At 39.6% G+C, this 17,744-nt stretch overlaps 1 protein-coding gene across 1 annotated transcript in view; it reads right to left on the bottom strand.

Moving 5' to 3' along the window:
- The window catches only part of ITGA2 (integrin subunit alpha 2), a 70,118-nt gene that overhangs the window by 28,939 nt on the left and 23,435 nt on the right, over nucleotides 1-17,744 (bottom strand). Inside the window, exons 3-11 of the mRNA XM_076362347.1 lie at nucleotides 14,415-14,524; nucleotides 13,140-13,231; nucleotides 9,170-9,284; nucleotides 8,687-8,814; nucleotides 7,395-7,543; nucleotides 6,148-6,298; nucleotides 5,555-5,720; nucleotides 3,374-3,447; nucleotides 1,772-1,910 (exon numbers count right to left, since the gene is read on the bottom strand). Of these exons, the coding sequence (XP_076218462.1) occupies nucleotides 1,772-1,910; nucleotides 3,374-3,447; nucleotides 5,555-5,720; nucleotides 6,148-6,298; nucleotides 7,395-7,543; nucleotides 8,687-8,814; nucleotides 9,170-9,284; nucleotides 13,140-13,231; nucleotides 14,415-14,524 (1,124 nt within the window). The remainder of the gene's footprint in view (nucleotides 1-1,771; nucleotides 1,911-3,373; nucleotides 3,448-5,554; nucleotides 5,721-6,147; nucleotides 6,299-7,394; nucleotides 7,544-8,686; nucleotides 8,815-9,169; nucleotides 9,285-13,139; nucleotides 13,232-14,414; nucleotides 14,525-17,744) is intronic.

Raw genomic sequence — 17,744 nt, 5'->3', positions numbered from 1 at the left:
CAGCATGGACAATAGTTTAGCCTATTCAGTAAAACATAGACCACAAAAATGTCATGCTTGTGAAGAAGATAGGAAAAAGACTGCAAAGAGTATCCTTGGAATGAAGAAATAAAGAGAAACATGAGGTGAACATTTGGGCCAGGCTTCAAACTCGGAAGGAACACCTAGCTTCTGTAAAGCTTGCAGTGCATTTTCCCACAGCTTACCAAACCACAGCCCAGTGTACTGGCTGAATACAACAGGCTATATTAATAGCTTGTCAGCTGAAGGGCTTAGGTTGATTGAACTTCTTTGAACGCTTTAATCCTCATTCCCATTATCCTAACATTATTTGCTTTCAGAAAACATCTTTTAATACCTGCAAATATTTTAAACACGTATTAGCACTATAAAGCTAGCATTACTACATATTTTACATTTCTGTGGTTTAATTACAGCAAATTTATTGTAACAGAAGAAAACAAAATCATCCTTTATAAAGACTATAGTTTAAACTGAATAACAAAATCCCAGTGATTGGGCAGAATATGCAGGTCTTTAGCAAGCTGCAGGACAATGTGAGGAGCACAGTCTAAAAGGATTACGCCTTGATCATTACGTATACCAGTCTAATTCAGATTTGTGTTCAGTCACTGTTTTTCTAGGGAGAGAACATCACTGGAGACTAGAAGTTCAACAAGCAACAACAAAACAAGATTTTATTCTGCAAGTTAAGCCCACACGTTCCTAATTAATACACCATACAGCCATTTGAAGTGAGAGGGTGCAGTGCAGAATGGGGGCCAATCTAGCAAGCTGTGATGTGCTAGCAGCCCTTTAGCTCTCTGTAGCTCTTAGTGGGGGACGGAAGAAGGTGGAAAGGAAATGAAGGGACAGCAAAGGCAACAACATTGTTTGCTCCAAAAAGATTAAGGCCAATACTCTAGAAAGTGCCTTGGGGAGAAGTGCTGAAGGGAAATGACCTGACCTTTTAAGAATTATTCTAGAAAAGGGAAGAACAGAAAGTCTGAAGAGGTCACACATGCAAAAGAGCTACTGCTCATTAGGTTAGATTTAGATTTATTCATTATGTTGGATGCAAGTAATGCTAAGCCATAGGGAAAAGAGCATGTTAGCTGCAAAAATAGCATCTCATTAAATAACTTAAAGGATAAGAAAGTCATAGGTGTTTAATGTAGTAGTTCAGGGATGAATCACCCGAGCAGGCATGTTGTAGGTTTGCAGAAAACATTTCAATAAACTGAGAAGACAAACTGAGTGGCTTTAGTGGGTCACAAAAACATGGGTCAGAAAATATATGGGGGTTATAAATAAGACCTCTGTTAAACTGCAGCAATATTCCTAAAACTATAAACTGAACTGGAAAAAGCCAAGAAAAGAGCGAGCACAGATGAAACGATAGCAAGTCAATCAACTTCTCATCCACATGTAATTGGGGAAGTACATACAAATATTAAAACAGAAGGTACCCATAATGATCAGTATGATACACTAAGCAGCCTTTTCAAATCCCATGACTTCTTATGTCTCTGTGACAAAGCCTGGGTTTTTTTCAGCTTACCACATTGATATGAGTAGAATTTTAAAAACACAATAAAGATTTCATTCAATGAACTGTTGATCAGTAAATAAAATCTTTTTGGATGCAAAATTCTTTTCATATTCTCAAATCAGTTCTTAACAGGAGTCTGGCTAGAGCCAAATTTCCCAAGTTCTTTAACATCTTAATAAAGGTTTGATACATTTCCAGATTTGTATTTCAGCCCCTTACCTAGATAAGAGCTATGATTTCTGTCCTGTAGAATTTTCTCGAACACATGGCTTGGAAAGGTGGTGACTCTGTCTGAAGACTCCTGAACTACTGTTCCACTCCAGTCATAGGCCCCAACAGCACCCAACAGCAGAATATCCTTTAGAAAGTAAAAATCAACATTTTGGAACTACCTATTTCAGAAAAAGTGTGAGCGTAGCTGAAGTTACCATATGTAAGTTCCTACATCACTGTGTTTAAGGCCATGATGTATAGTCTAATGACTGCAAGCAGTTGACTGGAGCTGCTTATAGTTACTGCTTACATGTAGGACTTTACTGCCCTATTAAGAGGGATTATCACCCCTCTACTGCAAGAGGATAAGTGACTGCTTTAGCTCCCAGGGCACTGCAAACTCAGGATAAAATGGGTTTATTTAAACACTGTGATAATTTCCTAAGCCTGTCCACCCTAGGGTTGGGCTTGCCAAGTCTATGCTTTTGTGCACTCATGATCCTCAGAAAACTGAGGATCAGACAAACAAAACTGTAAGAAAAACCTAAAGCCCCTTTTTTGCCAACAAAAGTGCCAATGACAGCACACAAAAACTGATGGAAAAAGATACAAAATTTCATTCTTTAAGTGTATTGTAAGGAGATGTCCCTGAGAGAACAGTTAGATCTACATTCCAAATTATTATGGCTTATTATACAGAATACTTAATACAGAAATATTTAATCTTAGACTTGTATACATAAACCAAACATAGTTTAGATTATACAAATTACTAGAATTCTTTACTGAACTGAGATACTGTTATAGAAAACTGCAGTAAAAATAGTATGTGTAATTTTCCTGAAGAAAACCCCAAATCTTTCTTAATTTTTGCCACCTCCTACCATCGAGTGCTTGGTAAATTAAAACTTCAATTTGTGTAAATACAGAGGACTTTTTAAAAATTATTTCATTCATCTTTAAGGGATATGAGAAAGAAAGAACATTCCTATATTTTCAGTTGAAAGCTGCTTGAACCACACTTGAATTTTACAAAGAGGACCTATTTGGTCAAGATGATCTTAAAATTGATTAGCAAGAAAAATATATCTGATTTATTATTCTTTGTAATTTCTAAGTGAAATATGCTTTAAACAAATACTATTAACTTCACAAATATCAGACAAATTCTTTTCAGACTTGACTTATTTACATCTTGGTGACTGCCTAGAAATATACCAGCTTTACAATATGGTTTCAATTCTTCTGAGTTTTCAACTACAAAATATTAACTTGGAGCAGTTGGATTTTTCATGCTACGTGAACTCAGAAATCACTGAAATAATTGGATTAACACATCTCAAAATCATTACATGAAAGAAACTATTACTCAGCTTCACATATTAATGTATATTTTTTTCATTGTAGGGATATACAGCATCTATTGGAAGTAATTTTTGTGGTATTCAAATAAAAAAAAAAAAAGAAGATAACTTGACATTCTCCTGCTTGTAAAAAAATCTTAAAATTGGCCATCATGTTTTATTAGTCTTATTTTGTTACACTTCTAAGCATTCATGTCTACGTAATTACATCTATTTGTATCATTAAATAATTAAAGTCACATACCTTCTTTTGTGAGTAATACGCACTGAAGCCCACCTGTGACATTTCCATTTGGAATGTATCACCTTGATCTGTACCTGGGAAAACAAATATTCACATATAGTTAATACTATAGAACCACACAAGAGACCCAATATTGCTGCCTCTGAGCACAGCTATATAGGGACTGTATATTATTTTTTCCAAATCCACCAATTCTGCTTAAACATTTCCAACGTTTACAAACAACGGAAATCTGAGAGCTAATAAACTGTAGAATATTTGGAGGATTTAATGGCAAATTGGTAAGATGGAGCCATGATGCTATGAGCCTCTTCCAAAAAAAGGCCGAAGATAATGATAAAGATGGCTTGAATCAGTCTGCACAGTGCTGTCACGGTGCCTAATCTCTTTTTATGTTTCCTAGGAAGCACTAATAATACACTGAAATTAGCAGCTTTAATAACTGTATATTCACAACTTTCAAATGAATGTTTATTATCATGTAGGACATATAAAACTGTCGTAATTGTCTTGAAAAATACTGTGACATGCAGGAATATTTCCTAACCTAGATGGATGGGACTCAAGTAACAGGAATTCAACGGGAGTACAAAAAACCCAAGAGGGGGAGCTCACCCAATCCCCTTGAATTGATTAACAGCATGGGCCTGGTAAAAGACAGAGGTGAAAGAGGATCTGGACAGGCTGGATCGATGGGCCCAGGCCAACTGTATGAGGTTCAACAAGGCCAAGTGCCGGGTCCTGCACTTCGGCCACAACAACCCCATGCAGCGCTACAGGCTTGGGGAAGAGTGGCTGGAAAGCTGCCTGGCGGAAAAGGACCTGGGGGTGTTGGTCGACAGCCGGCTGAATGTGAGCCGGCAGTGTGCCCAGGCGGCCAAGAAGGCCAATGGCATCCTGGCTTGTATCAGAAACAGTGTGGCCAGCAGGAGTAGGGAAGTGATCGTGCCCCTGTACTCGGCACTGGTGAGGCCGCACCTCGAATACTGTGTTCAGTTTTGGGCCCCTCACTACAAGAAGGACGTTGAGGTGCTGGAGCGTGTCCAGAGAAGGGCAACGAGGCTGGTGAGGGGTCTGGAGAACAAGTCTTATGAGGAGCGGCTGAGGGAACTGGGACTGTTTAGCCTGGAGAAAAGGAGGCTGAGGGGAGACCTCATCGCTCTCTACAACTACCTGGAAGGAGGTTGTAGTGAGGTGGGTGTCTGTCTCTTCTCCCAAGTAACAAGCGATAGGACGAGAGGAAATGGCCTCAAGTTGCGCCAGGGGAAGTTTAGATTGGATGTGAGGAAGAATTTCTTTACGGAAAGAGTGGTTAAACATTGGCACAGGCTGCCCAGGGAAGTGGTTGAGTCACCATCCTTGGAAGTATTTAAAAGATGTGTAGATGCGGCACTTAGGGACATGGTTTAGTGGGCATGGTGGTGTTGGGTCGATGGTTGGACTCGATGATCTTAGAGGTCTTTTCCAACCTTAATGATTCTATGATTCTATTCTATGAGGAAGGAAGATTTAATCCTGAGCACAGGAAGGCTGCAGCCATGGAAAGCTCCTTAGGGAGGGTTGAGGGCAGGTCACAAGTCTCCCAAGCGTGGTCTAAATTTGACTTTAAAAAGCTGGCTTTTGGGGGGACAAAGTACATCTAAGTCACCTCTACAGCACCTTCCTCCAAACAGTACACAGAGGACTGTGGGTGATGATAGGGATAGAGCCTGGTAGACGCCTCACAGATTGCATTACTCTAGCTTTTCAGTTCTGTAATCAGTAACCTAGTCTTCTGATTTGGTTTTTAAATTCACAGTTGCTTAGCATTAACAGAAAAACACAGGTGAATCTGACAAGCATAAAGATACCTTTACTCCTCCGGTGGTAATAGCTCTGAATACATTTGGACACATATGGACAAGCCCCCAGTGGATGCCTGAAGCCCAGGACTTGACTGAAACTTTCAGCAACTGGGGAATATTTCCCACAAACTGCAGAAACTAACTTTAAGCTGAGGCTCATTAGAGGTGGGGTAGCTGGGGGAACACCTGTGCAAACCAGAGCCCTCCTGGGGAGCAGCCCACAGCTCCAGCTGCCCTTCGTTTTCACAGTACTACACTAAGGTGAAACTAAATAAAATCCTTAGCTCACCAGCTGGGAGAATCTGATCTAATTTTTCAGAGATATTGAGTATTTTACCTTCTATACTAAAAATGCGCTCTCCAAGTGTTCCTGCTTCTTCCAGTAGTGCAGCCTCAGATGACACATTAAAGAAATACTTGTCTGTTGGATGACTAGCAATTCCTTTGATTTCTTTAATCAAGTTTTTAGTATCAAGTTCATGCCTGATTAAGTATCCCAAAACCTTGGGTAAAAAAAGAACAAAATAAGAAGAGTGAAGGAAATCATGGTGTTACTCCATTTCCTTCTGTATTATTTCAGTAAATATTCTACATATTAAAAAAAAAAGTTACCTTCATTCATATTACTGAATTGCTTATCAGACTGTATTCCTATACGAGGGACCATTCAGATAGGAAAAATACATAAACCAAGGCAAAGGAGAAAACCACTGAAGTTGCTCAGGTAATATTAGTTTTGCTTTTTCAGCCAGTTAAAGACCATCAATATTTCACTAGTTCATAAACATTAATTTCACCTAGTTTCGGTCTCACCAGTGTAACAATGCATACATTATATACAGCTTATATATAGAACATGCACTTTCATACATACACAACAAAATGTTCTTCCAAAATTGCAATAATATATTTAATTATAGTATTACTTACAGCAATGCCAAATCTGGTTATATTGTCTTCGTTGCATTTACCGATCACTGTTTTCAAGTTGGAGCCATCGTGTGATTCACCGTCCGTCACAACAACCATTACTTTTGTGGCTGTTGGCCGTCCTCCTGATTCAGGTGAGAAGGCGTACTGTCTGTTATAAAAGATTGCATTTATCACATGTCAATTTATAATGGATGGAATTCGGTATATATACTATAAGGAATATGTCCATCACTGATGTAGAACAAGGTGCATCTGTAGTGCTTTTTATTTGGAAATTAATAATCTGCAATAAGAATTTTCAATTATGCTTCTGATAGCTTCTGCTCAAAGCACTGCTCAGCGCCATCAGAAATGTAATCAAGGAAGTAGAAAAAAAACCCAAGTAGGGCTGGATGGTATTTCTGACAGAAATGTACATTCCAGGGAAAACAGTATTTTTGTACAAATGTTTCTAAATAAAAAGGTTTTTTTGTCAGAACTATTAATGTTCTGTAACACCAGGGTAGCCAGGAATTGGCTCCACCAAGTTCAAACAAAAGGGGAAAAGTATTAATAAGAGGTTCCTCAATACTACTGCAAATATCGACTCCACTGAAGGCTGAGTCTGTCCCTAAGCAAGATTTTCAAGGCCAATTGATTCAGCATGTATTTTGGCCTAGAGTCCTGTCCTTGATTCAAGTGCAAAACAGCATCTTCTTATTGAGAAACAGACCTGGTTTGTGTACATATTCAGAGTCACGGTACATTGTTTTAAGTTTTTCCTATTTTTCATGCTGCTGGTGCTGCAGTGACAAACTGACAACAGACCAGAGATTTTATTTTCTCTGCAATCAACCAAAGCCTGACCTGCAAACATTAATGTTACTGGTCCCACTGAACCCCTGGATAAACTTTACTTCTTTCAATGGTTTTGTATCTTTCCTAAAAGCTTGTCCATGGTGTTCGATACACTGTCACATTTGGACATCTAACAGCCCAAACCATTCTGTTGGGTATCAGAACTACTTTAGTGTAGAGTTTAACCCAATGGTTAAAGACATGCTTTTCAGCAAGTCTAGTTTACATATCCCTGTACTGTTCTGCATGGGGCACTGTAAATGTACCTGAAGGATTCTGCCTGGTGCTGGGATCCTCCTCAGAGGCTCCGAGCACGTGCACTACCAGTGAGAATAAAATTCAGGATGTGCCTGTTGCCTTGTAAGGTAAGTTACAATAGTTGCACAGTAATCATCGATGTGTTTTACCTTGCATTGTCAATGGCTTTGAAAGTATTAGTCAGATCTCCTCCCTTCTGATACGTTCCCTCCATTGCTTTAACAACCTCATCCTTTGTTTGATATGTATTCAAGTTGAACACTACACGGGGATCATTAGCATATTGAATTAAACCCACCTATGCAATAAAGAAATTATGTTAGATTATCATGCATTACAGTTACATAGAATCATGATGCTTACTTATTTGTCAGGTTGGAGTAAAAGACCTGCAGGTGCACATGGGGTTATCATTTTCTTTCAACACATATAAAACCAATTAATATTAACACGTTTGGAAAGCAAAGAAAGCTAAAATGCTCTTGCACCTTATGTCATTTATTATCAACTACAATATGTTAATGCAAACAATCTGAAATAGTAGGCATTAAATGTTTGCTTGGTTACTTCTGGAAGAGCTGATGGATAGCAATAATACAGGGAGCTCTGGGAAAGACGAGAAAATAGCCAAAATTCTGCAAGCTGACAGCACCTCAATCTGATCTCTTCTAAGGAAATCCTAAAAGTTAGTTACTTGACGGCACTGCAAACCCTATTTATTTTTAATACATGTGAAGCTAAAGACATATGCTAAGATGTACGTTTAGTATGAAAGAAAAAAAGAGAAGATGCTAAAGGTGAGGTTCAGAAAGGACTGAGCAGGAAGCCTAGCTTTTAAGCACCTCACTTCCAAAGTCGCCCAGGGAAGAAGGCAGCCTTTGGGAGAGAGATTTCCAGTGCCCCAGTCTTTGTTCCCAGAACTGTTTATGGAAAATGGACAACTGTAAAGACAGAAAATGTTTTAAAAAAAGGCAGTAAAATTTTCCTTACCATCACCAAATTAAAAGGAAAAAAGAACTCAAAGATCAGACAGTAACCAAGCAGGAAAAGCTCCTATTTTAAAGATGCAGCAGTTGGAAAGTAAGAGCCGTATGAAAAGCCCATAAAAAAAATCTGTTCTACTTTTCCCACATACCCACAGACTACATTTTAATTACTTTTACACCTAATGCATAAAAGAGATCTGACTCCACTAGATACAACCTAGACTTCTATGTCAGTTGGTTTATGTTTTGATCAAATTACTAATCCCTTTTGAAATAGGTTAGCTGTGAGATAAAAACCCCAATACTGAAAGATACAAGACAACTGCGTAATCTGTGGCTTTGGGGGAGGTACTGCAGTTACGCTAAAGCACACTTGGTTTCCTTTAGAATTGCTAATAAAACCCATTGCCTTTTTTTTTTTTTTTGTGTCTTTCTCACAGGTATCTTTGACTTACCTGGGTCTTGTTAAGGCCTATGTCTAAGCCTTGTACAAATTTTTTCAAAAATGCCCGCACTGCATCCCAGGGATAAATGCTGTTTGACTCATCACAAACCACCACAACATCTATGACAGAGGAACACTCTAAAACAAAAATAAAAAGTGGAGATTAAATGCACTTTCAGTCTCAATATACTTACAACTCTGGCTAAATCCAGAGGTGCATATTTAGGTCTCACTCAACAGAATCTCAATCTGCATATGTATATGCAGATTTTAAGCCTGTGTTGGTGCAATGCCTCTGAACTCAGAGAAGTGAGTCCATATTCATCTCAGTATTGCATCACGATTTGTCAGTCCTTATGTGTGAATCACAGGACTTTGCTTTTTGCACATACATTTTAAAAAAAATCCCAAATTAAGAGTCCCCGACACCACGTATTTTGATATCGTTTGATACGGTTTTTTAATTGAATCTGTTTTGCACGTGTTGCCTTACTTTGAATAGCAGGAGAAAAGCTTCTTAGGATCTGGAAACTTGGACTGATTTCAGAACAGACTCCTGTTGCATAGTATTGGCTTCCACACTGCTGTGCCCACAAGGGACCACAAGTCTTTAAAAATAACAACAAAAAGAAACTATAAAAATAACAAATACTTGTCTCACTGTATCCATATACAAAAGCACAAGGAGCAGGACTACAGGCATATAGGATCAGAGAAGCCCTCTTGGGTTATCAGGCCAAATCCCTTGCAATCACAGTGACAGTGTAACCCCTTTCATAGACTTTCTCATTAAAAAGGTTTTCTACTCATGATCATCCTAGTGCCTCCTTCTGCAAGCTGGCCCATCCAGACTACGCACAGCTATAACATCTAGGGAGCGCGACTTGGTCTGCAAGGAATCTGTCCTGCTTTAAGCCACCTGCTCTACAAACGATGGGTTTAAAACTAGGGTTGGTATTTGCACTTGGCTTATAAGCGTTCAGAGAAGTACTTCCACTAACCAGGCGGTGGCATCAGCGCCATGAGCATGCACGTCGCTGCAAACATGCAGAGGGGAGCTTTTCTTGCAGTACGTCCGATTACCAACAGTGTGACCAGACTGCAGTTTTGTGATCAGTGCGTGCACACACACACATTTATTAATTTGAGAAGCCTTGTTCCCAAGTGGTATTCACTTTGAGAAAATATTTACAAGTTAAACTCCTTCATCATCTCCAGTGAGGGTGCAGCCTCACAGTGTGCACCGTCCTATTTAGCTGCAGCTAAAAGGAGAAGTTTGGCCCTGGCCACCCCTCGTCTACGTGTTTCATTGCCTTCCAGGGAAGATAATCTTGCTTCTTTGCTGAAAATGATCTCTGTAAAAAGAAACGTTTTCAGCTGGATCAACCAGCTGGTTGCAAGACAGCCACACCTGATATTAGAAGGATTTTTTACAAAAGTACCTAGATAAAAAACAGATACCGAGACTGTATTTTGTCATGAGGATATTTAGGGGGGAGGGATTTTCTTTTTGAAAGAAAATCATGTTAGGAACTCAAGGAAGAAACATAACCTCTACATAACCTCTGTCCAACAATTCTGAAAGAAATAACTTCATTACATGTACTTTCTGATTGCCCTATCCAGTCAGGAGAGCCTGGAAAACAGAAAATGAACCATCTCTATTTAGGAAGAGAAGAGAGAGTGAACAGCACCATTACCCCTTTTCTCAAGAACATTGAAAAAAGGCAATTAAACGCAGAAGGAAATGGAAAATGAGCTAAATTACACACTGGTTTACCAGTGGTGGACCACATCCAACTATCCTAACATATTTGACAAGATGGCAGATTTTCTAGACAAGAGAAGAGCAAGTATATCTACATTATCTGAGCTTGAGATAAGTCGTCTTTTTAGCTGCTACATGGGACATTATTAGTTTTACTCGAAAAGATGGATATTTACAGAGGTGAGAAGTACAAAATAAATCATCTATATTGGTAACTATGAAGCTGGAGAAGAGTTACTAGTCTTTAAATTAAAGTTATTCTTAATTTAAAGTTCTTTTTAGATCAATCTCATTTGCCCATTTTCTGGTTTTCTTCTGTATTAGTGGTATCTCAAAATTGTGATGTTAATCTTGGACCAAAAACCAGAAATGTTCTAATAAACTTTGCTGATCTTCACTTTAAAAAAAAAAAAAAAAAAGGGAAAAGCTCTAATGTTCTAGCATTGTTAGAGTCAGAAATTTAAGATGCATCATTAATGCAGGGGAAAACTGGGAGATCACATATCAAGAACTGATGAACTTGGAAAGCGGAATATTAGAAAGGGGCACAGACCTCCCCTTAAAGACTAATGTTAAGAAATGTGGACATAAACTGGGAGCTTATTGAGTGGAAGAGAGAGGAGCAGAGGGATCAGGCACTGGCTGATTGCAGGGTGACCATAAGCATGCAGCCAGCATGCAAAGCAAATATGGCCTAAAGATATGTGACAAGAAGCACTTGCAGTTGAGACAGGAAAATACCAAACACACTATATAGTGCCCTGGAAAGACTCATGTGGAATACAGCATAGATCTGCTCATTCATGTTTGAGAGAGGTATATTTTAAAAAGCGCATTTCAGCCAAAAAACTCTGTGTTTGTTTAGCAAAGCAAAGGACAAAGGAGAATGATTGTGGGGTGTCAAATACAGAAGGGAGATTTTACATATAGGGGGATGGGAGCTGCTCCTTTCAACTAAAGGCACAGCACTGCCCCAAGAACAAACTGATAGAAACTTAGATCAGAAATCCGGAAAAAAGTTGTTAACCACCAGTGAAATTCTCAAGCACCTTTCCAACAGGACTAAGCATGCCTCAGAAAAATGTAATGACTGTGTGGAAATGACTGCCCTGTACTCAGGATGATACCTGTGGGAAGCAATCACGTGGCATCAAACAGCTGAACCAGCAGGACTCAGGAGCTGACATGCCAGGCTGGGTCATGCTCCAGCCAAGCAGCCCCGGGATGCAGCACAGACTGGTGCAAGCAGATGGAGGCTGAGAGAGAAGCAGCCACAGGAGGAGCCACAGTGAGCTGGGAGGAGGAAGCCCTGAGCATAACCCAAAGAGCCCATCACGGAGGCCAGCTGCCAGAGTCAGCGTCTCGGAGCGAAGTCCCGGCTGGCAGCAGCTTGCAATTACGAGCAGACAGTCTCGTCTCTGCTTGTCCAATTCTTGCCACAACTAAGTCATGGGGCTTTTGATATTTGTTGAGGCTGAGTCACAGATAAGCACCTGTCTCCAGTACCCCATTCTCTTCATGTCAAAAAGAACTCCTGTCGCCAAAGATGTAGCTAACTGTTCATGTCTTGGCAATCAACTTTTTTTTTTCTTACTTTATGCCATTTAAGGAGAGTCAATCAGTAACATATGGATCAGGAAATTCTTTTACTGAGAGAAGTTCAAGTATTATTAGAAAATACAAATTTTTCTGCATGAGATGTTTTAAATAACTGCAATTATTGATACTGATTGAAAGTGGGTATGCATGGGACAGTAATTAAAGGTATAATCCTAGAGACAGAATTTTTTTTTAATCAATAGCTTCTTAAACCAACAATCAAGAAGAGCGCTGTTGCTGTATTTTGAAGTTATGATTAACTTTACTAACTCCATGAGAGCTGCTGGAAAGGTTGGAATTAGACGTACTTCTATGAACTGGGCTACATGGTAATTATGAAGATAATAAATACTTGAATACTTTCACAATTACTAGGAAGATGCAACAGAAAAATACAAAGCTTAGAGTGAGCCTCAAAGCTCTTTTGTCTGTAGTTTATTGTTTCACTTAATTACTGCACATGCCTACAATGTATGCATCAAACTGGAATACACCTACACTGCAACAGTTTTCATGCTTAGGGTTAAGATTGTAAAAAAGCACGTTAAACAGGTGTTAACTTCCTTTCAATTATGAAATCTGTTTTACAGGCTCCAAGGAGAGTGGTTTGCAGAACATACACATAGAATACACATCCTCCTCGAGCTCACTAACCAAACACCAGATATTGCAGATCCACAGGACTAGAAATCCTAACATCTCAGGAGAACAGTCACTGTGCAAGTGTGTATGGTGGAGGAGAGATCCCATACTGTCTTTTGAAAGCATAATCAGAACTATACAAGACTGCCTTAAAGATGTCTGTGGTGGAAATATTCTTGGCTATGTTGTCTGACAAATTACAGAATCATTAATTACATGACATTACATAGGATATTTAGATAAATGACAAAGGAGAGAATTCATCATTTTCCTGATTTTGGACCTTAGGTAATGACAGTGGGATGGAATATTTTAAAATATGCAAAATATGTATTAATCTATGCTGCATAATAAAATACATTCAGCTTGAACTTATCAAAAAATGTGGAGAATTCTAGTTTCTTCATTCTCCTCAGGAATTTCTGTGTGTACTGAATATGTCCTTGATACGTACCAAAAATCCTCCTGTTTTTGAGTTCTGTATCAGAGTCAAGCCAAGGTTCATGTCTTCCTTTATCTCAGTCACATTTGGAATATTTATTAAAGCTGAAATAAACAGAGATTAAGTAATGACAGAATAGTAAATAAGATGTAAAAGCAATTTAGTAAGTTAGAATTCCTTTTCAAAAGCTTGATTTCTCAGAATCTAAGATGCCTTTTCCAAATGGCTGCATACAATTCCGAGACAAAAGAAACAAAAGCTAATCTTTGTCAAAAATTTGCTAACCATTAACTACAGACATGAATTAAGTATGGTCATTTAGAGTACCTGTCCACAAGAGAGCTGAAGGCAAAAGAGAGTAAGAAACTGCCTACCAGTTGAGTATTTTTGGCTGGCTGAGTAGCTGCAGCCGAGCAGCTACTGTTACATTCCTCAGGACACCAGACTCCTCTGACCCACTATCAGGCTTTAGACAAAAACCTGGAAGGAGCGGTGGAGGACAGAAATGCTCCGCACCACAAATAAACATAAAGTAGGCATCTCAGCACTCTGCTGCCCCATATTTTCATTGTATCCAAGAGTGAATCCCATTTTATACTTAGTTTGCAAACACACAGAGGCAGAAAAGGCTTCATATCCACTCACACACTCGTCCCTCATACACTCCACATTCGCAAGTCCCCCTGGCCGTACCAGCACGGACCCCGCACCCACCTGACACCTGGACCTGAGGTCCCCCTTAGCTGGCTGGTCCAGCTGAAAGTTTGCTAGTGAACACACACACACTCACGCCTGGTTTGGGGAAGGTACAGACACTCGCCCCCCCCCAGCAGCCCGCACCAGGCCCCCTGAGCTGTGACCCGCAGTCCCGCTCCAGCCATCAGCGCAGAGCCCCTCGCTGACACGGAGCCCTGGTCCCCCCCCAGCGACCGGTTTTGGGACAGACACCGTTCCCACCCCACGGGTGGAGGTTAAAGACCCCAACTGCTCCAGTAGCTGACGCTGAGACCCCAGTGGCTCCAGCAGCTGGCACCACAGGCTGGGGCGCCCACACCCCCGGCCCGACTCCAGTGGCAGACACCAATTTTCACTCACACGCACACGGGTCTCACCAGTAGCTGGCACTGAGTCCTTGCACCACACTCACACACACAGACAACAGAGACTGAGATTATGCAGAGAGATAGTTAAGAAAAGATTTAATAAGATAGATTTAATAAGATAGATTGGTACAAAAACGAGGAAAAACTGAACAATTGTAGCGAGACATTATTCATTACAACTTACCTTGTAAATTCAATTTTTTACATGTGGTTTTGGACGTACCAACAGGACAGGCATAGATATCTCCAGTTCTGTTAGCCGGATAGCCACTCCAGGGTGAACCAACCAACAACCTAAAGTAACAGGAACTTCATTAGTTCTTTAATGATACTGGAAAAGTCCAGCAGCATTATTGCATAGCACACTGTAGGCAACAGGTAAAGAGGCTTTTACCAGATGCAGCCACTAATGCACTCAGGATTCTTCTCCAGAGCTGTTCAGCAGCTTTACTTACATGTTAATACACTGGATTCACCAGAGGCAACTTTGGTGGAGAAACCTCTAGGGATTAGGCTGCCTCAAATACGTATACTGTTGTTTCTGTGACATTATGTCGTAGTGTCAGAAGAAATACAGCAAAGATATTAATACATACAGATGCATACAAATTTAGAAATATATACATTGGGGGTTGAGAGACAAAAAATTTATTGTCCTGTCAGTTAACGGTTAACTGATTCCTTTTAAGTTATTCTTTTAGCTGATAAGAAGCATTTCCTACAGAATCTGCTCAGCAACAGTCAAATGCTTATGTCTGAGCTTGAACACTACCACACCGTGACAACACTGAGTCAGAAAGAAAATACTGCAGGTGATAACAGTCTGCTGCATGAAGTATTTAATCCTGAACAAGAAAGTTAAGACTTATGATAATTTGTGCCTACAATACGAAGTAATTCACTTTCTCTGACTCATTCCTTCATCTGCCGTGAGGTCTCCCCTCCAATATCTGCTCCTCAAGGTCCCTTTAAGTTTTATCTGAAAGCCTTCACAAAACCGATTAATTCACCCCCTGGGAATACTGATTAAGAACACCTATTTTTCAGCACAACTCTCTGAGAGAGTGAAACCACCAGAAAGTATAGGGCTGTGTAGGGCTGGAAGAGAATGACAATTCTTTATACAGTTTAATGTGCAGTGAAGTAAGGGTAAGGCAAAACATGACCATAGGAAGATGACCTCAAGGGATATGAAAAAATTGAACGGATTATTAGAAAGCAGGGATGGTGGGTATTTGCTCCAGCAGCAATATGACCTTCCTTTCATACAGAACAGTCTATGGTAATAATTAATGCATTTATGGGACAGTAAAAGGACAAGCAATGGGACCCCAGTACAGAATATGGAGTTTCATAAGAAACCATCTTTTTCAGTTGGTCAATAGGTTGCTAAAAGCAAAATTGTCGTCCTCTAAAATTTTATTGGTAGCTAATGCAAATACCTCGCACCACAAAAAGAACACATTTTATGAAATTATTATGTTTCAAAGCAATTGCTATATATCATACTAACTTTCCAGGGATCACCTGATTTTAATGCTGCAATTTTATAACTAGTTTGAATAAATTAGCTTTGATAAAAATACACAGTTTTAGATTCTATGCACAAGCAAGAGTTTGAGTCCTTTTTAGCATTTTCAAAGAAAATACTGCTAACTGCATTTTTTTAGTTTATTTCATCTCAGTTAAACACAAACTTAAAAGCATAAATAATGTTATTCTGTTTTACCAGTTTGGCTGGGGGTAACTTCAGATTCTATTTTCTGTGTGTAGCAATATTTTAAAAATACCTACCTCCTTCTAAATTACCTTGCTGAAAAACAGTGATTACGCAGGCAGCACAGGATTTTGTGTACTTTTAGCTTCTCTAAACTTGCAATTCAGGTTCATATAAATACCTCTCTATATAAAACCAGTGTATGTTACACTAGCTGTGAGGAGGCCTCTGATCTTCCTGTTGTTTGCTGAGGAATACAGCCTTTTCTGCATAGCTCAGGACCAAATGACCATTGCTCATGATAAACTACTCCATCGGTCATATGCCGATGGATGATACAACCCGCAAACACTTGCAGTGACACAGAGGTCTGGAGACGGTCAGTAGTGATTGACAAAAGGAAGACATGGTGTTACTGTCTCCCCCACATTAGGTACTACAGAATTATTTACAGTTACAAAATGCTAACTGGGCTGATGGGAGAGAGGAAGGGCTAACAGTTTTTGTGGAAATAGAAAACAGTTCTAAAAATGACGGCAGAACTGCGTGTGTAATATCTGAAACCGAAGCAGCTTTTCAGCATTAACTGTCAAGCTGAACATTGCACTGTGTACATTTATAAATATTTGTATGTTTTTTCTAAGTTTCCCAGAAGGCAAATGTATTTCAGAGTCCCTGCAGGAGGACAGCTACTGTTCGAAGAATGACCTTAACGGATCTTGGAAATACCCCCTGCACCACTCCATCTGGTCATGAAACTCACTGTAAATCTCTGCACTGCACTGGCATCACTCTGCAGCCATGGGTTATCCTGAATCCCAAAGCACATAGTTTCACTCACAGAGTGAGTACGAGAGGAGGAGAAGAGGGGAAGCATGCTTGAGTACTAGTTATCCCTAAATCCAAGCCTAACTCTAACCCTCACCCTTGCTATTAGCATAAACTAGAGACAAACATCATCCACAGAGTTTAGAAAAAGCCATTCTCTGCCTTTCAGCATGCATATTTGCGCTCACTCCACGGGCTTTATGCTGCTCAGCAGTAACGTGGGCTCTGAAACTCCTGTCTTCCCCAACCTCAACATTAATTCCAACCCAGACATCTATTTATACCAAGGAACCATCACTCTTTATACCCAATCCACTTCTAGAACTTAATTTCACAATTGTATTTTACTTTCACTAGCCCTAAAACTAATCTTGTAGCTGTTGCATGGTACAACAGAAAAATGTAAGCCAAAATAAGATGAACTCTTATAGTTTCAATCCCAAATCTAAATCTATGCCAACTGCGCCCAAAGCAAACTTGATTTTGTCTTTCATTTAACTTGCACTCCTCACACTTTACTGGAAGTTATTATACGACCTTCCCCTTTGCTGTATTAGCCTTCCTTGTAGATTTGTACAGTCCATGAATCTCAATGCCATAACCATGCTGTAGGCCAAAAAATGGCACTCCATACACAGAATTTAATCACACTGTGATTTTCAGAAATGAACAGAGCTATCAAACCCCTTCCTTTGTTTGACTTAACAAGTCTAGCCTGCCATCAATACGCTCCTGAGAAAAAGTTATTAACCAACTTCTGCCAAGCCTAGCCCTCTACTTTTAATTGCCAACCTTAAAGGCCCTAGGAAATAATTATTATTTCGCTCATATCCTGAGCCTTACTTAAGTTTAATACTAGCCTTAATCTATATTAGAAATCAGCAAGTCCTTCTTGCCTTTGAAAATTATCATAAACCATTACAGTAGAGAGTTACACAATACTGCTCTGGGAAAATTCATGTGTATCTT

The sequence above is a fragment of the Aptenodytes patagonicus genome, chromosome Z, assembly GCF_965638725.1.
Source record: "Aptenodytes patagonicus chromosome Z, bAptPat1.pri.cur, whole genome shotgun sequence".
Classification (NCBI taxonomy): Eukaryota; Metazoa; Chordata; class Aves; order Sphenisciformes; family Spheniscidae; genus Aptenodytes; species Aptenodytes patagonicus.
Note: the sequence above shows the minus strand (reverse complement) of the source record. Positions and strands in the feature narration are given on the sequence as shown.